General features: G+C 36.8%; 1 protein-coding gene across 6 annotated transcripts in view; it reads right to left on the bottom strand.

Moving 5' to 3' along the window:
* The window catches only part of App (amyloid beta precursor protein), a 212,963-nt gene that overhangs the window by 98,747 nt on the left and 90,008 nt on the right, over positions 1-24,208 (bottom strand). For all 6 annotated transcript variants that reach the window (XM_070030517.1, XM_070030516.1, XM_070030515.1 and 3 more), the window contains exons 4-5: positions 21,549-21,661; positions 19,348-19,541 (exon numbers count right to left, since the gene is read on the bottom strand). In XM_070030517.1, the coding sequence (XP_069886618.1) occupies positions 19,348-19,541; positions 21,549-21,661 (307 nt within the window). The remainder of the gene's footprint in view (positions 1-19,347; positions 19,542-21,548; positions 21,662-24,208) is intronic.

A 24,208-nucleotide genomic window follows, 5' to 3' on the forward strand; every position in this document is an offset into this window, starting at 1 on the left:
AGTTTGGGGGAGAAGTCTTGAGAATTTGGCATGCTTGTATCAGCCAAAATGTGTAGACTATGGGACACTATGGAAGAAACTAGAGCTTAGCTTACTCTTGTCAAAAAAGGAAAACAGTTCCATCTATAATCTAAAGGACAGAAGGAAGGTGGTTCTGGAAATTTCAAAGACTTTCAATGTCTGACAGGAAGGTTACAAGAAACTAAAAATGGGAAAATAGAGATGGATATGACAATAATAGGAATATTCTGATTACTTCCCAATTTAAAAGTTGAATAAAGATGTGCATGACTTCCTTGTATACAAGCATAGGATACAGAACTTAGGAAAAGAGTCCTTTTACAAAATACGTAGGACTCCCCACTTGGACAGCTTCCTGAGTCTAGTTAAATATAATGCAAGCATAATGAAAAAACATACTCAAACATGTCTGAAGCATCTGGCTAGAGAAGAAAAAGAAAGGTACTAGTAAGGACAATTTATTTGTGTCTTAATGCATAAATCATTAATATAGAGAAGATCATAACTAGTTCTTTTCACTATGAATGTGAGATAGGAAAACACTGGCATTGATAATCAGATGGTATAAGCCTTCATCTACTTAGATAAAATAAGGTGAAATAACTGATTTCTTAATTCCCTGCTCAAAAATTCTGAAGCAGAAGTCTACTGCCTGAGGCAATATTTCAAAAGAATACGTAATAGTTGACTCAGCTGGCCCCATTTTTTTTTTCCAGAATACCACTTTTGAATTCTATTGAGTCCCAATGTTGTACAACTAGTGAGTAATAAAGATGACTTGTACATCATCAGTGAGTTTACTGTGGTTCAGATTTCTTCTTTATTCAAAATGAATCATTAGGTATAATATGGGATAGTTCTCCATTTTAAGTGGAAAATTCAAGGAAAGCTGGGAGTATGGGGGCTAATAAGCAAGTATTCCTCTTGAACCATGATTGCAGGAACAAGGTCCAACTGTATGATCTATGCTTAAGATACCAAAGGGGATATAGAAACCAGGACCCTGGACCTACGCCGGTGCCTCCCCAGAATTCTTTGTATGTTGCTGTTAAGGCTCCAAAGAGAAAAGATATGCTATGGGAAGAGCTGTTTATAGTGATTTGCATTCTGCTATTTGTCTAGCCATCAAACAGAGGGAATTACATGCCCATTATGGATTGCTGCATCTGCTTGTGTAATTTACTGGCATAATAGCAAGGAGCAGAAATACATAATAGTTCAACTGGTAGAGGAATTAAATTACGTGCCCTAGGAGAACTCAGGTCCAGTTCTTAATACCATAGCTTTGATTTCTAGAATTAAATTTCAGTGCCCATGAATTCAATTATAAACTGGGACACTATTTAAAGCAGAAATATGTGATTGTGTTTTAATGATGTCACATCTTCTCCAAGAAAGCAAACCATGCCAACACCGTGATTTCAAATTATGTCAGAAAACAACAGGAGGGGAAAAAAAATCTTACTTTTCCGTTACCACTTAAAATCACAGACAGCTGCTTTGTGATGTGATTAAGGTGATCTGGTTTTGAAAAGAAAACCCAATCGAGAAGTTTATGAATATATGAGGCCGAACACTATATAGCAATTCTTTGTTAAAAAAAAAAAACAACAACAAAAAACTCACAATACAGTATCAGTGAATAGAATGGTAGACTATTCAGATCACATTCATAGACTTGAAGGGCTGTCTGTCCACAGCAGATGGCTTTTCCAGGTTTTAAATACTAATAATGAGAAATACTCCAACAAAGAGAAAAGATTCTGCAAATGCTGAACATCCAGGGAGCATGAGATGCAATCAGAAGGTCAAAGGACTTACTAGACGGAAATGAATCATTGATGAAAAAAAATTATGTGTCAGCATGAAAGGTTTTACTTTGGTGAAAGATAATCCATATCACAAAGATGATCCTCCTTTCATTTTCATATGAAGCTGACTTCGACATAATCCCACTCTCAGTTGCCTCTGAGAGTCTCTTTAGATAGCATGATTCACATACCAATTTTATTCTTAATACAACTATGCAAAGTAATTCATCTTCTGCATTGTCTAAAAAAAAGTCCTATGTCAAGCCAGGTGCCAGTGGCTCATGCCTGTAATCCTAGGAGGCTGAGATCTGAAGATCATGGTTCAAAAGTCAGGCCAGGTAGAAAAAAATTTGTGACACTCATATTATCCAATTACTACCTCCCCCCACCAAGAAGAGCTAGAAGAGCAGCTGTGGCTCAAATGGTAGACCTTTAGCCTTGAGCAAAAGCTCAGGGACAGTACTCAGACCCTGAGTTCAAGACTGCACACACACAAAAATAGTCATATGACAATCTGAAAAAGGTAAAATGATAGAAACAGAAAAAGACTAATATAGTACTTTCCAGGGATTAAAAAGAGGGGAGCAACAGGAAGATCACTGAGGCTTTTTAGGGCAATGAAATTGTTCAGAATGACCCTATAATGGTGGCCAAGTAGCATTATCCAAACAGACCATTCTGGTGAGCAGAACAAGAGCAGGGTCATTGGGAATGGAGAAGTAAGAGCCATAGGGGATATCTCTGAACTCCCCACCCAATTTGGCTGAGAAGCAGAACAAGGTCACTGAAGAAATTAAACAAAGTCTTTAGAAGCTACATTTACTCAAGAGGAAAAGGAAAGGGAGGAATGAGAAAAATGGAAGAGGATGCATAACTGTGTAACACTGCAAAAAGATATGAGGGTAGTATAGAGGAATTCAGCAGAAGCTGACGATCAATATGGGGCTGGGAAGGAAGAGAAATAGTGGGTGGCACTATCAGGAAGAAGGTGTTCCTAGAGGAGGATAAGGAAGAGTGAATAATGTTGAAATACATTATTTGTAACTATGAAAGCAGAACAAAGAAACCTACAGAGGATGCTATTTGTTAGGGGGAAGGGTACAGGACAAGTCGATGGAGTGATGAAACCGATTGTGTTAGCATATGTGGAAATGTATCTGTGAAATCCTTCCCTATATAACTAGAAAAAAGTCTAGTTTTTAAAAAGCTGCATTTACTCCCTGTAAAGATTCCACTTTTCCCTTCTTCTATTGTGGGGAAAATGAAGAAAGGGAGGAGACTATGGAAAAAGAAAGAGGATGGGTAACTGTGTAACATACCGAAAACATATGAAAGAAGCACAGAGAAGCTCAAAAGAAAAATCTGATCAATAAGGGACGTGAGATGAAACTGACTTTAAGCAGAAATATGTCAAGGCCCATTGTACTTTAACAAGTGATGGGCTGGTAGAAGCATGGAGGGCATACAGGTGAAGGAGTGACAGGTGAGGATGATGAGGGAAGTGAAGATTTTGAGAAATAACGAAATGAAGGGGGTGGGTGGGAAGATGAATCTGATATTTCAAGATGGAAAGAAGGGATGGAGATGGTTACTAATGGCAACAGAGGCTACATCAGAAAGAGCCAGGCACCAAGAAACAGAAGTGAATAGATGTAGCTTTGATTATGAGAGATTGGAGAGACGGTAAGGCACTGCGGAAGAAGCATCTGGTAGACAGCTGGAGATAAGGACTAGAAATTTGGACCATAAGTACAAAGATCTGCCAGGCAATGTTTTTCTATTCCTATTAAGCAGCATTGCATATTTTTTCTTTTCTTTTTTTTTTTTTTTAAGCCCAAGAGCTACCACTCCCGAAAGCCACAGATAATAGACCAGATGGACACTCACTGGGTACACTGCTAATATGCTCCACTATGATATCACAGAGCAGTGGAAACAGAATCTGGTTTTGGAAATATAATTACATGGTTTCTCTTCTTCCTTCTCTCTCCACAAATGTTACAAGACTTCCAACTCAGATATCTATGTAAAAAATTTTCCTGAGAAGATATTTTCTATTGGCATTTATGAGCCTACTTATGAACCATGTCCAAAACAACCATGTGTGACTATATATTACAAGACTCCCACCAGATGCCTGAAATAATCTGTGGACCCTATACAATCTATATATTTTCTTACACATATATGGCTGTCAAAAAGTATAATTTATAATAGTAAAACATTAACAATAATAATAAAAAACAATCATAATAGACCATAATAGAAGTTATGAGAATATGTGCTCTTTTCTCTAAATATTTATTATACTATACTCAGCCTTTCCCTTTCTTATAATGATGTGAGACAACACTTTATGGTTTTTCCTAGCCAATCCAAATTGCCAACATCACTACTTTTGCACTATGGAGGCATTATTTAGTAAAATAAGGGTTATCTATGATACTTCAACCATTGACCTGATAACTGAGATATCTACAGAGACTAGCCATCCAGTGTGGATCTCCTGGAAAAAGGAGTTGTTTGTATACAGAGAAGAATGGAGCAGATGCCACAGATCTTGCCATGCTTCTCAAAATACAATGGGATTTAAATTCTATGCATTGTTTCTTTCTAGAATCGTAATGTTGAGATCACAGAAATCAAAACTATGAATAAGGGAAACTATAAGAAAATTCATTTTTTTCAGCAAATGTTAGTCAAAACTGGATATGTTCCAAAAATCACCTAAATGGGAGGCTCTAAAAGGGAAAAATGTAAGTTCTCAGTCTTCAGAGCTTACATTTTATTGGGCAAGAAAATGATAACCAAGAGAATGCTAGAACATGATTCCCTGGTCCCTTGAGAAGATCAGATAAACATATACAGACAAAGGATACAGAAATCAAAAAGTGTCAACAAGTGGAAGGGGAATCACAGAAAGTGCAGGACAAAGGCTGAACCAATGCAGCAGTAGTGCTGACATGAACTTTACAGCTTGATGGGAGAGGGAGAGGAAGCTGGAGAAAACAAGGGAGCGAGTAACACTGTTCAAAAAGAAATGTACTCATTACCTTACTTAGGTAACTATCACCCTCTGTTTACCACCTTTACAATAAAATTTTTTAAAAAATAAAATGCAAAAACATGATTAGTGTCAGGATGGAAATAAATATGCTGCAGAGATTGAAGATAAGGAGGACAGAAGAATGAACAGTGGAATTCATTCACAAAAGATGGAAATAAACCTAACAGGATCCTGGGAAAATCTCTGGTCTTCAGTGAGATGTGTTCACCCTGAGGTGAAGGCTTGTCATGGTGACTTGTCTGATACTAAATCAGCAGAGAAAGGATGAAGACAGTAGTTAAAATGAAGGCCTGGCAGAAAGAACCTGTTCAGTAAGTGTTACATACTTTCATCATTCTCACAGTCTGAAAGCCAAGCTTCATTGTTTTTACTTTGTACTTTCGGTATATTGGAAGGCCAAGACTGTATCAGTATCTGGGGGGTTGTAATTGAGGCTTATGTATCCATACACTCCACATTCTGTTTGGTGTATAGAGAATGGTTTAGCGTACGGGGGAAAGGGGAGGTAGATAGAAGTCAGATAGCAAGAGCTAAAATTAGTAGGCTACTGCAGTAACACTAGCAAGAAATTGTGATACTTTAGAATAGGATTGTATTTAGAAAAAATGGACAGAAATGGATGAAACCAGACAGGGACAGATGTGAGCCGTGAGTTCAAAGGTTAATAACTTCACAGGAAGTGTGGGCCACTGAAGATGAAGTAGCTTTGAGAGAACCAAGAGGGATAGTGGACAGTAGGGGAAGGAAACACTTCTGGAGACATGCAGCATTTCTACACTTAGGAAATTACCAAATAGAATTTGGGATGGAGAAATAAATCTTGGACTTGTCCACTCACAACTGGTATTGAAAGCAAAGGCATAGATTATAGAAAGGAACAGAAAGGAAAATACCATAAAAATCTAAAGAGGGTAACAAGAATTTAACAGATGAGATCAAAAAAAAAAAACAAGAAATAGTGATGACCAGACAGTTACAAACCAAAGATCAACAACAATAATTCAAAAAATCCCGAGCAAAAAATGAGTAAGAAAAAAATAGGTTAGAAATGACAATGATGAATAAGTTACATTAGAAAAAGGGTTTCTGAGAAATGGCAGGGATGATGGATTCTAATGGTATATTTATTGGTCATGAAGTGTTTTACAATGATCAATTTGTCCTATGGAAGCTTGGATTTCTGAGCCCAGTGATGACTGAACCTATTCTGGTAGTCTGACTGGACAGCAAATGGAGTTGCCTGCCACTACTACTAATGGCAGTATAAAAGCATCATTTGTTTTAGGAGTCACAGCCAAAGATCACCAATGTCCTAAACACAGTACCTGATAGAGTAACATATAGGAGTCCATTTACCAATGTACATGTGAGAAAAGATGATCCTCAAATGGACAGAAGCAAGAAAGACCAATGTAGTACTATGGTTTGTGCGCTGCATTGGTAAGTGAGCTTCAGCACCATGGAGATGTATATGAGACTGGACTCTTAATGTGATAGGAAGCTAAAAATGCTGTATCTGTGGTCTTAGCATCTTAGGTGTCTGTGATTAGCTCTGCCCTCATTAAATAACATTAAATGCAATGTTGCTCTCCTGGGATTACCTTGTAAACACATTTTCATAAAATCAAAGTGCTTCATTACCACTTCTGATATGTGTATGACTCCTTGGCTCCAATTTTCCTATAATAGTAGCTATAAAATTCTCCTGAGAACTGTTGGAAGCTAACCGATTAACAGAATAGTCCAAGGCTGTACAATGGAAAACAAGGAACAACATATTCCAGGAGGTAGGAAATTAACACTGTGATATAGTTTCTCTTACTTGTTGGAGTTTAAGATATAATAATTCTGCTATTTCTGAAATATAAATACAAAATTGCAGGCCTTGAAACATAATTTCAGAGTTGAAAGTAGAACGACTTCATTGCTATATGAATAGCTACTACATTTCTATTTAAAATGTCCAAGAGCCCAATTAATTCTACCTTAGTTTTATTAGTCATTTTCCAATAGGAAATAAGGTATTTTAGTATTTTGCTTGTCTAGGTTTAAAAAAACAAATACTCTCACATGTTTAAATTAATAAAAATATCTTAATTATTTACTACTAAAATAGACTCTAATAATGTTCTCAACCTCCTCCAGGACAAGAGCTTAAGAACTCATTATCTGTTACTATTGATTATAATAATTATAAGGCCTATACTTTTAAGAGTTCTTTAAAAAGAAAAGGGAGCACAGTATAATAGCCAAGAGACAATAGGTAAACTAATGATTTGACTGAAAACCCATCAACCTCACAATGGCCCTGACCTCACTCAGAACATTTTATGTTAGAAACATCCCTATGTGTTATATCAGTTCCTTCCGTTTCCTCATCTATTACTTATTAGTTCTGAAAGAACACATTGTTATTAGGTTACCTCAATTTTCCCCATGTTAGAGGTAAAGTCACACACTTAAGAAGCTATATTAAAGCACACTTTTCACCTTCAAAGATATTAGCAGAGGTCATCTTATTTACTAACAAGTATTTTCTTTCCTTACCTAGTTGTGTAAGTTCTAGGGATGATATTCAGCTTAATGAGATAGCTCATCATTTATAATTTCACATTTTATAAGAGATCCCCCGAAAATATGGCTCCATAAATATGGAGAAGGAAAGAGAAAACTTTGGGAACTTTGCTTACCTATAATCAAAGGAATACTTTTGAATTTGAAATATTTTCCTAAAGACTGACTTCTTTCTAAACATAGATATATTATAATTCATGGTGGACTATTCATACTAGTTTATACTATATGGTTCTAGTAAGAAAAGTATCTTTAGGTCTAATACACTGAATATATAGATTTTGAGTTGAAAGCAAATCTAGCTAGATACTAGAGATTGAATTTAGGGCCTCACACAGTCAAGTAAATTCTCTACCATCTGAGCTATACCCCCAGTTTTTTTTTTAAGATAGGGTCATATGTTTTTGCACAGGTGGCCTGACTGTGATCCTCTTCTCTCTCTTGCATAGCAGGAATTATAGGTATATCCCACCATACCTGGTCTGTTTTTTGTTGTTGTTGTTGTTGTTTTTTGTTTTTTTTTTAAGGTACAAGACTGAGACTTGAACTAGAGACCTGATGCTGTCACCCATTGGCCAATGCTCTACCAACTGAGCCACTCCTCCAATGCCTTGTTTATGAGAAAAGGTCTTGCCAACTTTTTCCCAGGCTGGACCGTCAGTCCATCCGTCTGTCTGTCCATCCATCTATCCATCCATCAGTCCATTCATATGTCTGTCTGTCCATCTATCCATCCATCCGTCGGTTCATCTATCCATATGTCCATCCATCTGTCTGTCCATTCATCCGACTGTCTGTCCATCCATTTGTCCATCTGCCTGTCTGTCCATCTGTTCATCCATCAGTCCGTTCCATCTGTCTGTCTGTCCATCTATCCATCCATCCGTCTGACCATCAGTCCATCTGTCAGTTCATCTGTCCATCCATCAGTCGGTTCATCTATTCGTCTGTCCATCTGTCTGTCCATTCATCCATCTGTCTGTCCATCCATCTGTCCATCCGCCTGTCTGTCCATCTGTCTGTCCATTCATCCATCTGTCTGTCCATCCATCTGTCCATCTGCCTGTCTGTCCATCTGCTCATCCATCCATCTGTCCATCCCTCTGTCCATCCATGTCTGTCGGTACATCCGATTATTCATCTGTGGAGCCATCTGTCCGTCTGTCTTTCTGTCTGTCCATCTTTCCATCTGTCCATCGGTACATCTGTCTGTCCATCTGTCTATCCATCCGTTCGTCCATCAGTCCGTCTAACCATCTCTCTGTATCTGTATGTCCGTCCATTTGTCTTTCTGTCCATCTGTCTGTCCGTATGTCTCTCTGTCCATCTGTTTTTCTGTCTGTCCATCTGCCTGTCTGTCTGTCCGTCCGTATTGCAGTTCTATTAATTACTCCCAAATAACATGAATTACATGTGTGCCCCACTGTTACTTTTTAAAGATCATTTATACTTATGGCAATAAAATCTGAAATGAACAGGCTTTTTTACGCTCAAGGTGACAATATCCAGATATTCAACAAGAAATTATTGTTTTGTTGTTATGCCAGAAGAGAGTAAAAAATCATGTCTATATTTTCCTACTATTGTGTAGCTTAGGAAATTTGAAAGCTGAATTAAGAGAGAGGAGTTCTTGTATCAATGGCTTAAACATCCCTAGTAATAGTAAATAGAAACACCTAAAATCATTCTTACAAATGTGCTGTTTGAGGACTCCTCAATGACTTCCCGTTACTTTCATTGTCCAAAACAACAGCACACCAGCCCTGAACTGTGAAGGAATCCTTTCTCCTAGCCACAACCTGATTGAAGACCAAAACAAACCCCATGATTTGGCTTCACATCTGTAACTGGTTAAGTTCACTGAATTAATTTTTGTTTTTCTTCTTGACATAGACCTGACCCAAGTTTATTAAATACAGAAATTCAGCATGTTTAGTAAGACTTCAGAATTGGCAATCACTTTCCTCAAGAGAGAAACAAAAGCTCCTGCTATTCTCCTATTCATCATTTCCAAATTAGTGCCTTTATTTCAGTATAATAGTCAGATGGCCTCAAACAGTGCCAGCATCTGCCAAGCCAGTGTTGTGACAGTTACCTCTCGAAGCCATAAGCAGTTTCATCAAACCCATTCTTACTTGACCCATCCACTAACAAAAATGTACGGCTTTCATTTATCTTGATTTGCTTGTGACCTCTGAAGTTGGTATTTTTTTTCCCTCACTTGGGCATGTAATACAACTTTTTTTAAATGCAAGGCAGAAAAGAAGCTGGAAGATTATCTACTGAAAGAATTTCATACAAGTAAGAAACTATATGACTAAATAAACCATTCCTCTTTCTCAAATCCAATTTTAAAGGCAGAATGTCACAAATTCTTATAAATTCTCACGAAAGCCTGAGAGCAGGTAAGGCTGTGGAAAGCTTCATAAATTCTGGAGAACTGGAAGATGTTATATGTGAAACTTACTATTTAATCGTTTTATTTTAATGAAGTTTTCACAAAGATTTCCCCCAAAAAATGTAATTGTGAAATGCACCCTCTGTAATACTATCTGGTGTTAGTTTTGGGAAAACTTCTTGGGGCACAGAGACCATAATGACATTGGCTTTCAACTATATCCAGCATGCTGCCATGCACAAATCCAGCCTTAGCCAACACCATCTCTGCTGACAGAAAAGATGAACTGATCAAGAGAAACTGATCAAAACTCTGCTCCCTCTGTTGATCATAGCATCAAAAACAACTCTGACAGCCATGAGGCAGATGGATAAATTTTGACAGCACAATTAACATAATTAAGGAGATAATTATAGAGCTAATAAATGGAAAACACATGTGCATAGTGTTAAAAATGAAAATTTTATCTTTTACCCACAATCAAAGGAATATGAGAAGAGACTAAGTAAAATTTGAAGTCAAATCCCTATCTAGCTAGCTAGCTAGCTAGCTAGCTTACATTCTTAATTTGCAGGTACTAGTAATTGAATCAAGGGTCTTATTTTTGTTAGGCAAGCTCTCTAACACTTCAGTTAAGCCTCAATCCTTTTTGTTTGCATATCATTATCAAAATAAGGTCTTGTTAAATTTTCCCAGGCTAGTCTCTAACTTGTAGAATTACAGAAGTTTGCCACTATGCCTGACTCGTGGCTACACTTACATCAAATTATACACATTTTTCCTCTGATGTAAACCCTCAAATTTTATAATATTTTAAATTTTATTTTTTGTGGTACTGAGAATACAGCCAAGAGCTCCTTCACTTGAGTCACTACCCGAATCCTACTGATTGTTTTTCAGATAGGTTCTCCCACTAACTTTGTTCTGTTGCCTTCAAACCATGATCCTCCTAGATTCACTTCCTAAGTATCTATGATTACAGTTGCACACCACCCTTTCAGGTTTAAATATGGTTCAAATCACATGTCACAGACAAATGTTTTTGTTTGAAGATAAAATCTTCCATATTTCAAAACATATTTAATTTGTTCCAGAAAAAAATGTATTATTTCAATGTAGTAAAAATGGACAGCAGTAATGGCAATAAGAGGAAAAAAATTGATATAATGATTAGAATTAATTAATTAATTAGGTGCAAATCAGAAGTCTTAATTAAAATCCACGGCTCTTGAGCATATTTTGATCTTAACATCTTCTAGCTTTGGTGCAATTAGGAAGGTCTGTTTTGATTTCTATTTAGACAAAAACTATGCTGAAGAGGTGGGCTCTTAGTGTGTGCTTCTCTGTTCATGGGGAATCAGAGTGAAGCCAAACCTAAATGGAAGACTTTCTTCTAACAGAGCAATTTCTCTAGAGTTCCAATGTCAGAGAAATGTCTAAATCAGAGTTACTCATTCTCAGCAGAATAGCCTTGGTTTCAGGGTTGCCTAGAGCACTGTTAGATGGTTAGTAAGTAACAAGCAATGTTTCTAGCTCTACTCACAAAATATCAGTGGCATGTTCTAACCCTTCACCCTCATGTGACATTCCCAAATCTCTTGAACAGAAATCACACCCAGGTGAGAAATACTGTTCTATTTGTTCAATCCTTAAATCACAGCTAATAGAGTTTAGCTAGTCTCATGACTTACAACTTCAACTTCCTGAAATTATTGCCTACAGTTATTTTTATTAAAGTACTCTAACTTGACCCTAGAGCAGAAAAAACAAATTGCTAGTTCAAATAGGAAAGCCAATACAGAAACCCCTCCAAAATAGATATATATTCGACTGGTCATTATAACTTCATTTTATTTTATTTTACTCAATGAAATAAAGATATGAAAGCAGTACCAACAGGTAAAGAGCTGAGAAGAAATTATAACATTTCTTATGGTCTGTGTTTTGAGTTTTTTTGGTCAGTATTTCTTGGTTTTGCAATTTCTAGTGCAATTTCAATTAATTATTTAATACTAAGGACAGTCTTAATTTTTTATAAGGTCAATTAATTTTGATTACAGATGATGATGTTGAGCTACCATGACAACATTTGTGGATGTATGTGATGTGAATGTCACTTTCATACAACTCAAATATTTGTTGATCACCTAATATGAAAGAGATTGTACCACATGTTTTCATGCACCAACTCACACACTCTTGTGAACCCTTGGTAAGTAGGAGAGGCTGCTGGAAATATCATTAGTGTCTGTTGGACATAGTTTCTTGTTGAACAGTTCTGATTATCAGAAGAATTGATATTTTAACCTCAGACTTACTCTGTTGTAGAAAAAAGTAATCTGATAACACTCATTAGAATATATCTAAACATATTGTTATTCTTAACCCTTATTTTCCCCATAATTTATAAAATGTTCCTATTTTATCTTCCCAAGAATTACCTCATTATAGTTTCCCAACTATTTCAAAATAACAGAAAAATGAAAGGAGGCTGGGACTTCCTGGAAAAATGGTGTAATATGGGAATTACTGCTTTGTTCTTATTCTAGTCCCAAAACACATATTATCTCACTGAACATTGCTGAAAATCAGACTGGACAGAAGGAGATATTCTGTAATTTCTAGATAAAGCAGAAGGTGATTGCAAGTGGTCAGGAAAGTGAAATTTTGAGTCATCAGATGAGGGTATCCCAGATGAATTTCCTCAGGCACCAGAAAGGACAACAGAGAAATGTTTCTATAAGACCAAAAAAGGAAATATGGAATTCTCATCCACTTAGTCACTTGCAGGAAGGACATCACTTATTAATATTGTGCCACAAACACCTGAACCACCTGCTGTTAAACAGATGTGGGACAATGTTCTCTCCTCTTTCATGCTGCTTTGGGAAACAAATTTTGTGATGTTTATGCAATAAAGTCTGTTTGATACACTTTGGAAGTGGAGAAACTCCCCAAACAGGAATGTCTACAGAGGTCATTAAAAGGCAAAATATCAGGTATAAACTAAGGGATAACAAAAGAAGAAAATGATAACAAAAAAATTCATTCTTGTAATATACCCCTGAGCTAGATTAGCCATTTGTGTTCAAGGGAATGAAAGAGTAACAGGAAATATCAGGTCTTCTAGGATGATACTGCCCAAGATACAACTATGGAGCCCTTGCAATGTGCCTAGTCTGAAATATGATGTGGGTGAAACTATGTGCTGATGGGTGAACAGTGTAACTCAGTGGTAAAGATCTTCCTAGTATGTGTACGTTCCTGGTTTCAACCTTTAACATTGCCAAAAAAAGAGAGAACTATTTTAGAGGGCTAAGTATGAAAGAAACAAGCAAAACAGGATGTAAACTATATTAATAATAACTTGTCATATTGATTACTTATGTAAAATTATAGCTGGTAATTATTTGATAATTATATTGGACAATTAACTGTACTGATAATTGATTAATTATGCTGCAATTATATTTGAGGTACATTGGAATAAACAAACTATTTTGTTGAAATTAAACTTACTTGTTTCTTTGTACTTTTACTGTCTTTTAGGAAATGCCAAAATACATATGTACATACATAGTATCATTCTAATTTGACAGCTGTCTGCTAAAATGTTGAATGATTCTATATTATTCAAATATGGATTACGAAGTCTGCTAACAGCTATGAAAAAAATGTATACTTCAATTGGTTAACATTTATTGAAGATTTAAATGCAAGATATACAAGACAAATGAATTATATGTAGTTTGGATTTACTCTGGCAGATAAAAAGAGAAATAACTATAATTAAATGTAAGCTAATATAAGGCTATGAATGAGCCTTACAAGAATCCAATGAGATAGTTAAGAGTAGCACAGAAAAGCAAAGTATTTTATATTTTTTCAGTTGAACATTAAAATATATTATTTTTTTCAGGCCATAATAAATTTTCATTGTATGTTAACTCTGTTTGATAAAACAGAAAGAAAAAATTAGAAGCAGCAGAATAAATAGGAATAGAAGCTTAGAATAAAAAAAGGCCAAAGATTATAAAGTAATACAATTAGGTATGGGTAGATACAGTGATGAACATGTTTAAACCCCTCTTTCCCTGCAAAGGTGTAATTCTGAAAATTCTGAAGGACCTACTGGGGAATCTGAACTTTTGTTTGGGTAGAAGAAACTGCCAAATATATTCTAGCTAGTTCAAAAGCAAGAAAGTATCTAATAGGAATATTACATGGGAATGAATTACTTGGGTGGAGAATGGGAAAGGGGCAGAGTCACATTACTTCCAAGTAGTAAGAACTGAAGTTGAAGGATGAATGTATTCCTAAACACAAGGGTAACAGGGAAGGGGGAGGGCTTTGATATAGTGGTGGACATACAAAGTGATAGTAAGTGATAATAAATTCAGGAAGTGACTGTTCATGAAATAGATGGATTTCAGGCAAAATAAAGACAAGAAAGGAATGGGAAGTGATCAGGAGTCCAGACTCAAGGAATGGAAGAAGCAAAAGGGATGTTGAGGAAGGACAGACCCATTAACTATTCAATAAACATGTTGAATAAACAAACATGTACTGAATGCCTACCAAATGCTAGGTGCCTCATTGCAGAAATCCTAGCTGGATGGCTGTGGAAGAGGATGACACTAAGAACTAAGGAGAAAGGAGTTGGCTTGGATCAACTGCCATGTGGAAGATGATAGGTCATCAAATAGGGATATTAGGTGAATCTACAAACATTAAGATCCCATCTGGTATTACCACATAAATAAGAAATGGAACTCATTGGTAGGGTTACTTTAGATGTGATACCTTAGAAAACGTCAAAAGTTAATAAAGGGAAAAATGGATTTTTCCCAGAGTATAGAAAACTGGCAAAAGAAAATATAAATGTCCTCGGGCACTAGTGACTCACATCTATAATCCTAGCTACTCAGGTGACTAAGATTCAGAGGATTAAAGTTTGAAACCAGCCTGGGCAGAAAAGTCTGCTATATTTCATCTCCAAAATAACCAACAAAAAGCTGGGGTGGAGGTATGGCACAAATAGTAGAACACCAGCTAAGCAAGCAAAATAAGCAATCCCAAAAAGCATGGGACTATAAAAAACCCCAAGACTACCAAAAAGAAAATATGAAGAATACCATTAAGTCTGCTATATTCAATCAAGTGTATAGGAATAGTTATTCATTGAGTTCAGCCAAGTTAGGAGGACTGGGGTGTGAGGTAAAGAAGAAAGAAAATAAGGATGATAGACTGATTGCAAATGTGAATCAGGATCATGAGGGAGGGATGAAACTCATTAGGACCTGATTAGTGTGTGGGGTGTGGATCAGGAGATCATGTTCAGAAAGGTCAAAGCTAAAAGCTTATGGGTGCATTGTTCAAAGAGACAAGTCCAACAAGATTGTATTGCAGGTATCTGATGTACCTGATTTACATATGAAGGAGACTAGAAAGGAGTTTGACATCATTTTAACTGATAATCAACATATGTAAGGGTACCACTGAAGACAGACTTAGGGTGACCAGATCACCTAATATAGCTAGGTCCTTTAGCTTATCACTGTGATCCCAGTATTTTGTCTAGTGTGGATAAGAAATTATATAGTGGTTCCTAGAGTAAGTGATATCTACCATTAATGTTTATAAAAAACAAACATACATAAATACACATTCTGTAGTTTAGCTGATAACAGGCAGGAAGGGATAACAAGGGGAAATTGATATCAAAGAATGTCGAGTTACTTGATGACAGTAATAAATAAACAAAGAACTCTAGGTCAGAAAGGTAAGCCATATGGATCCATTTCAAGTAGTGAGAAGAGATGTAGGCAGAGAAAGAACCACTGATTAAGTGGCCCTTTCAAGATATGATGATGTTAGTAATGCTTTCAATTAAGTCAGAAAGTTGGAAAGAATATTTGATGAGAATATTACAACCTGTTAAGGTCTATTCCACCCCAAAAAAGAGGTTTTACAAGATATACAAAACTAGGCAAAGCTAGGCAAAGGCCTTTCATTCCCACTTTAATTTTAAGTTTCTTATAGAAAAATGAAATTAAGTTACGTGCAGGAAAATGGATGGAACTACAGGTCATGTTAAGCGACATAAACCAAGCTCAGAATGATATACGTAGTACATAGAATGTAAAATTAATAAGAAAAATAATACATGTTGTATAAGGGGGACATTTGGTGGGAGCATAGGAAGGGAAGTAAAGAACAGTGTGAAAGGAGAACTGAATGACAAGTATACATACATATTTATACATACCATACATTTTATACATTTATATTATACATTTAAAATATTTTATCTATTTAAAATATTTTAACATATCACAAATATATAAAATATAAATATATAATAAAACATATATACAATGAATCCAATAAAACCTATTAAAAATAAGGGGAAGGTGGACTAAGAAAGAGAAATCTAGGTGTAATGAACCTGATCAAAGTACCCGTAATTTATGTACATGAAATTTATGCTAATAATGTAAAAGATAATGAAAGTCCTACCTATATGAATTATCATGACAGAGTCACAGTACAAATCCATTGCCTTCTAAGTTTCACTCCAGCCTTGGAACTTTCCTGGTTTACTTACCATTCTATATATTCATTTGGTACATCATCAATTCAGGAAGTTAGCAAACCAAGTATTAAAAAGCCTATGACCAGTGAAAGCACTGTACAACCTGAAAGTTTCCCTTTTAATACAAGTTGCATTGGTATCATATGATTAGAGTTCTAGCGCCAAGAATTTGTTTTAAAAAGGTACCCAACCTGTCAGATCTAAATGTGACTGAAGAGCTATTTAAGTAAGAACCAAGTCACTCTACTTATAGAAGTAGAAATTTAACTAAGATTCAGGTGACCAGCCAGGATGGGGAACCCAGATAATTAATTCCATACAAAAAAGGGCTCTGAAGCAAATCCTGCATTACTGATGCTTCCTGCCTTGGGAGAAGGGGGCTTAAACATTAACTTTCAACTTTATAAACACTGAGAAGTATTTGCTAGCCTTCAGTTTGCTTTTCATTTTTCTTCCTCTTATTCTTTGAAATGTACCTATTTTTGTTTGCTTACTTTTATACCCAGTGACATGGAGTATGTTTTTGTTTTTTTTTTAACTTGGTAAAGAGAGAACACAAAACAGTTTGACTAACCAAAGGCAAGTCCTGACAAAATTAGGCAAAAGCCACTAGAAAGAACCCTCATTTTACTAACTGGTAAGGCAGCTAGGATTCTGGAGGTGTACATAGACTCCTGTATTCTTATAAAATCTGTGCCTGAAGTCAGAACACCTTATACTATAAGTCTGTGCTTTATATTTAATGTCCAGTTTGGAAATCTATCAGTGTTGCTTTTATGCTAATAGGTCAGAACAAAGCCAACAAAATACTCAAAACCTTCTAGAAAAAGCCTCAAGCAGGTTGGCAGGTAGCCCTTGGAATCCAATGCTACGGATCCTGCCCTTTCTGGGTTCAGCTCTGGTAATAATGGGACTTTGGATCTTCAGCCCATGGCCATCTCAATGGACTCACTGAGTTTGTTTCCTCTGGTCTGGAGGCTATTAAGCTCCAGATGGTTATGGAAATGAGACTCCACATGAAGATCCACCAGGAACAACTGGACCAATCATCCTATACCTGGGGGACCCTGACTTCCTTCCTCAGCTGGAAGAAACCATATCAGTCAGCACCCCTTTTCCTTAAGGCTAACTGAGGTTCCAACTGAGAAGGGGTATGAAAGAGAGTCACAGAAGAAAAAAAAACTAGGTAGATAGGGAGAGAGCACGTACAGCAGAGACAACACCACCTCTTCCTGAACACCCTAGAAGACTGAGATATCAGCCCTGTCAAAGACAATAATCCTGATGACCCTAGAACAAACAAACACAAGGTACAGGTGCCTCTCCCTTAGATGCCAGAACAGAGGAGACTCGCCCAGAAGGGATACAAGAGGGGACTCCAAAAACACGGAAAGTGAGCTATCAAATTCTGCTTCCCCTCTTCACTGTCTTGCTGCTGGGAATGGCTATACTCTTGTCCTTTTTTGCTGGGAAGCAGGTCCAGTCCTTCATAACCACTAGGCAACCCTCCAAGACAGGACTCCTAGTTGGAAAATTACACTAAACCACCAGTAGGCAAGAGACTGTTACACACATCTTCTTTGGTTCCTTACTCCACTTTCAAATAAATTTCGCCTGTGTTTCCACTTTTCCTGCCTCATAATTCTTTATTTGGTGGAAAAAGGAAAGAGCCCAAGACACCTGGATGGTACCATCATTAGGAAACATTTGATAGAACATGGGAGGAAAAAAAATAGCAAGATGGCAAAGCTTGTAACTGATGACTAAGACCTATGATATTTTGAATCTGAAAGCTCTGGGTCTGTGATTTGAGCACAGATGTGTACCTTCAGTTAAAATGAGAATCAGACCGTAAGGGTTAAGATTCCAAAGGAAAAATAGGCAAAAACATATGTTCTTACCCATCATAAAAATGAAGACAGTTAAAGAGCTTCAGGAAACATTTATGAGTTCATCTATGGTTATAACGGATAACCAAGTTTTATTATCTTTTAATTAATTAATTATATTTTTTACAGAACTGGGACTGAACTCAAGGTCTTACACTTAGGTAGTCAATTTACAACTTAAGCGTACATCCAGTCCTATTTTGCATTGATTATTTTTTGAGGTAGGATTTTAGTTTATTCCTAAACCTTCCTGGACTGTGATTCTACTATCTAGGCTTCCCTATATCACTGGGAATGTCATGCAACTACACCTAGAGACCTGTTAAGATGGAGTCTCACAAATTTATTTGTTGTCGAGGCTGGCCTCCAACCCTGATTTCCCAGACCTCTGCCTCCCAAGTAGCAGTGATTACAAGCTTGAGCCACCACACCAGGCCCCAACTCATTCTTAACAAAAGTGGTGGGTTGTTTTTTTTTTGGTTAGTCGTGAGGTTTGAACTCTGGGCCTGCCTGCTGTCCCTCAGCTCTTTAGCTCGAGGCAAGCGTTCTACCACTTGAGCCACAGTGCCACTTTCTTAACAAGTTTACATTGAGTTAATGATTGACTAATCCCAGAATAGTGCTGAAGCAATACCAATACAGAATTTTATGATTTACTTCAGATTTCAACTCTCTGTAAGAACTACCAGTAATCCACTATAACCTGAGGGGCATTCTGATACCTATTCATGAGATTAAAATAAAACAGTTAAAACCAACTCCATGACAGATGATCAATCACATCAAAATCAACTAATGTGCCATAATCATAACAGAACTTCAAAGGTAAGTTATTTCTTTCCCCAACAGCAAACTTGGACAAGAGTGAACAGAGATCTTTTTCTTTTTCTGAGATTTTTGTTTATTGAGCTCTAGAAAAGCCCATTTATAGAAGAAACATTATACACATGATGGTTTGGCACCTATAGGATCCAACACAGACGGTATCTTACCTTCCATCTGCATAATCGGTGTCTGCTCCGCCCCACCAGACATCTGAGTCATCCTCTTCTGCGTCAGCAGAGTCAACATTCTCACTTTCTTCAGCCAGTGGGCAGCACACAAACTCCACCCCTCGGAACTTGTCAATTCCACAGGGCAGCAGCATGCCATAGTCATGCAAGTTGGTGCTCTTCTCACTGCAGGTCTACAAAGGGCAGGAGGAAAACAAAGAGGAAGCAGCATAGACAAGCCTCAGTATAAGAAAGCATTAACAGAACAATTAACAAGGGGATTCAGCAATTAGGGTCCTTTGCATAGGTTACTTCTTTCACAAGAACATGTTATAGAGGTGGAAGGCAGATAAAAAGATGTAAATGCAGGATGCACTTATTAGAGAACCTGTGCTTTCTGAGTTTAGTGATATAGCAGGAATTTATGGAGGTTCCTTAAACGTGCTCAACCCACTCCCACCTCCAGTCCAGATGTGAATTTCTCTCTCTCTAGATCTGTCTTATTCAAGACATCCAAGTCTCCTGGCTCCCTTCCTAGAGTAACAATTCCAGAGAGAGAAGAAACTATCCTCTGTAGCCACTATAAATCATACTTGCAGTCAGTAGAGATTTCTTTTTCAATCTCTTTTATTCCCAGGGATTTATTAAATTGCACAAATCTGAACAGACAGAAAACTCAGCAATGATCTACTGGTGACACAAAGCAAAGATGAATAATTCAACAATATAGGTAAACAATGAAAATGACAGGATATGTTCCTCATAGTTATCAGTCATTTATGTATCTTAGTAGAGGAAAATTTTCTCTTGAAAACTTAGAAAAATGAGGTTATATCAGATAGGGAGCTGGGATTCAAATTAGGTGCTTGGTCTCCTCAATGTTCAACAAGCTCTCAACCTCCAAAACATAGCTTTATCTAAAGAAAACCTTATTTTATTATACACAGAGTAAAAAAAAAATATATCAACTTATAAAAGCCAAAAATAATGCTAAATCTTAAGTGTTTTAAAATTATGATACAAGGATAAGTTGGACTACAGCAGAGTTTCTAAGCTTAACACTATTGACATTTTGGACTAGATAATTTACCGGGGAGGCAAGGTAGGAGGAGGAACTTTTGATCATGGTAGGATATTTAATAAATTTCCTTGTATATAGCTACTACATGCTAGTAGTGCCTCTTCCTCCAATTATGATTTTTTTTAAAGTCCCATGTTACTGGAGGGTACAAAACTGAATCTATCAAGAATACCTGAGCTAGACACTTGAAAACTTATTTCACCATCTTGCCAAAAATAAATTACAGTACATCTACACTGTTTAGGAGAAAGACTTTCTGTTCAAGGGAGGGAACAGTTTCCAGAGTGATGACAATTCCACAATGTGCTTATATTATATTGATGTACTTATGTTTTTGTTTTTTACTGATTTCACTGAAAGCAAAGGTGAGCCAAGGACTGGATTTGGTGCTACAGATTGACTTGGGGAAAAAATTAAGTTGGCAGTCTAGCCTGTTGAATAGCAAGCTGGATGCTGTAACTTAAAACCAGAATCCTGACTGAAGCTTTCATGGTGAAGTCTACAAGCTCATTCCCTGTTCCTCTGCTCTATCACCCACAGTTAGCTGGGATGAAAAAAAATGAAATTATATTGTAATTATAAAACAGCACAGACATAATGAATCTTAGAGGCATCACAGTTGTTTTCTGTTTTGTTTTGCTGGTCCTGGGGCTTGAACTCTGGGCCTGGGTGCTGTCCCTGAGCTTCTTTTGTTCAAGGCAAGCACTCTGCCACTTGAGCCACAGCGCCTCTTCCAGCTTTTTTGAATTGTTTATTGGGGATAAGAGTCTCATGGAGTTTCCTGCCCTGGCAATCCTCAGGTCTCACCCTCCTGAGAAACTAGGATTTCAGATGTGAGCCATCAATGCCCAGATGGAATCACAGTTTTGATTCCATAGAAATATTCATGTCTACTTGCGTGGACAGGGAAATGGGAATGTTATATCTTCTGTTTTGTTTCACTGTGAACTTAAAGTTACTATGCATAAAACAGTCTATTTAAAAAAAAATCTATGGGTAATTATGTTTTTTTTTCTTTACATAGCTTATCAATGAGCTGTTGCTTCAAAATGCTCTAAAAAATGATGCGAGTACATCCCTAAGAAATCTTCACTTTGTTGGAAGAACTTAAGACTGGTACCTCTTTGGCAACGGTGTGCCAGTGAAGGTGGGTCTCACAAACATCCATCCGCTCCTGGTGTAAGAATTTGCACTTGTCAGGAACAAGCAGGGCATCACTTACAAACTCACCAACTGAAAGAAAAGAATATCACTGTATGTCATCCTGCGTTTAGCAAATGGGTCTCACCACATGGGCTAGAAGTGTCAGAGAAGTTGCCCAGTTTTCAATGCCTGAATACACCAAGTCCATCAAGACACTAGTGCCTTTAGAAGGCTGAGTGCAGCCATGAGAGAGAGAGTTCATGAAGGACTCTGTTCAATATCTTCATATCTGTGAAGTTAGCAGGGCCCAGAAACAATCTGCATAAAATGCATTTTCTTTAGTAATATTTTTAGAAATTCAAAGAATAGCTTTCATAATTTAATTAAATAATAGTTATATATTATTTGAATGCATCTATATGTCTGATTACACAGTTTTTTGGTTATCATTAGAGATGATCAGAAATGATATAATAATGTAAATGATATCACATTTTCATCATTCACAGAATTACATAAAACACAAGAACAAATAAGACCCCAGAAAAGATGGAGAATCACAATAAAGGTCTTTTTTCTAAGGCTAAAACACTTTTCTGAAGTCAGGAAAGTAGTAATAGCTGCTAGAATAAATACCAATGACCTGAGCCATTCTAAGTTCCAAGGATTCAAGAGGCCAGAAGTGGCCCAGGGCCTAAAAATAACAATCTCGTTTGTTAATGCCAGGTAGCTATATGTGTAAATGTCCAAAATACCAAGTGATGCTTTTCTGTCTTACAAGCAATTACTGGAAAGATTAAGCTCCTGGCCCAAGGCCATTAATATTAAATCAGTTTAAAATCAGGATCAGATATAAGATATTCTGGTCCTCAGCATAAATGAATTCTAGGGACATAAACCACTTATAAATGCCAAACAATAAAACCACATGCACCTTGTTTCACTTGCCCTTTTCAGTTCACGGAGAGCTAGATTATACTGCAAAACCAAACTCACTGAAAGATATTTACTTTGACCAAATATAATGCTCATCTAGAGGACATGTGCTGCATTAATTATATCCTAACAATTGCCCAGTGTTTATAAAAGAATACTGAAGATGTTAATTTGCAAAATGTCTAACTTAATACTATAAAGATGGTCTATCCCCTAAAAGGAGATTGTTTTTTGAACGGATTAATAGGGTATTCCAAAAGCCCTCAGGACTCATGGCAAAATAGGAAGATCATTGTATTCAAACATTAAAAAATGTAACATTAAATTTAGCAACAAACTGCATAATTTGAGGGTTGAAGAAACATAGAATGTTATCCATTAAAATATTTAGCAAGTAAACTAAAAACTCTGTTTAAAATTTAGTAAGAATTAAAGAGGAGTGGGTTTTTTTTTTTTTGGGGGGGGGGTTTTATTTGAAAAGCATTTTAAAAAACATGTGTGCCTTTGGAAAGCAGTATGGAGGTTCCTCAAAAGACTTCACATAGATCTCCCCTATGACCCAGCAATCCCACTTTTGGGCATTTACCCAAATGTTTACAAACAAGACCACACTAAAGCTACCAGCACAACAATGTTTATTGCAGCATTATTTACCATAGCTAAGATATGGAACCAACCCAGATGTCCCTCAGCAGATGAATGGATCAAGAAAATGTGGTATATATACACAATGGAATTCTATGCCTCCATCAGAAAGAATGACATTGCCCCATTTGTTAGGAAATGGAAAGGCTTGTAAAAAATTATATTAAGTGAAGTAAGCCAGGCCCAAAGAAACATAGGTCCCATGGTTTCCCTTATTTGTAATATCTAGTATATGTATGAGTCAAGCGGAAAAGGTCAGATAATGTGAGGTCAGGAAAATGAACCCTTAGATATGTATTTTAATGTTTTTTTCTTTCATGCATGTGTTTCTAAGGCATTTATAAGATTATTTCTTTGTTGCTTTGTATGTCCCTCCCCCACAGTATAACCCCTGCTTTCACTATATTTGATGTCAGTATAACTTGTGGAGGAGATGGGGAAAAACCAGTTGTTTAAGGATACAGGTGGACCTGTTGCAACAATGAGAAGTACAAGTTGTCATGTCCAAAACGAGCTTTACAATGTTGGTGCGGGGGGGGGGGGGGGGGAGGAGAGGGGGGGAAGGAGAAGGATTGGGATTGGGGGGGAGGGGGGAGGCTGGGAAGGGATGTGAAGGGTAAACCAAAGGAGGAGGGTGCAATGCTTGGTAAGAAATGTACGCATTATCCTGCCCATGTAATTGTAACCCCTCTGTACAGTATGTTCACAAATAAAATAAAATTAAATTAAAAAAAAAAAAAACGTGTGTCCCAGTACCATGCCAGTACTAAAGGGGGGCCTTGCTTTCTCACTTGGCTTTTTTACTCATGGCTGGTATTCTACCACTTGAGCCACACACCTTCATTTCCTGACTTTTGCTAGGTACATAGAAATAAGTCACATGGATTTTTCTGTATGAGCAATCCTCAGGTCTTAGCCTCCCTAACAGCTAGGCTTACGCAAAAGGCATTAGTAGTTTTTTACAAACTGGCATAACGTAGTTAGCGTGGTTTATATTTAATCACAAAAGAATTAATTTAAAAAAAAATCAATGCCAGAGCCAGGCACCAGAGGTTC

This window comes from Dipodomys merriami, unplaced genomic scaffold, assembly GCF_024711535.1.
Source record: "Dipodomys merriami isolate MVZ:Mamm:240054 unplaced genomic scaffold, mDipMer1.0.p SCAF_2, whole genome shotgun sequence".
In the NCBI taxonomy this organism is placed as follows: domain Eukaryota; kingdom Metazoa; phylum Chordata; class Mammalia; order Rodentia; family Heteromyidae; genus Dipodomys; species Dipodomys merriami.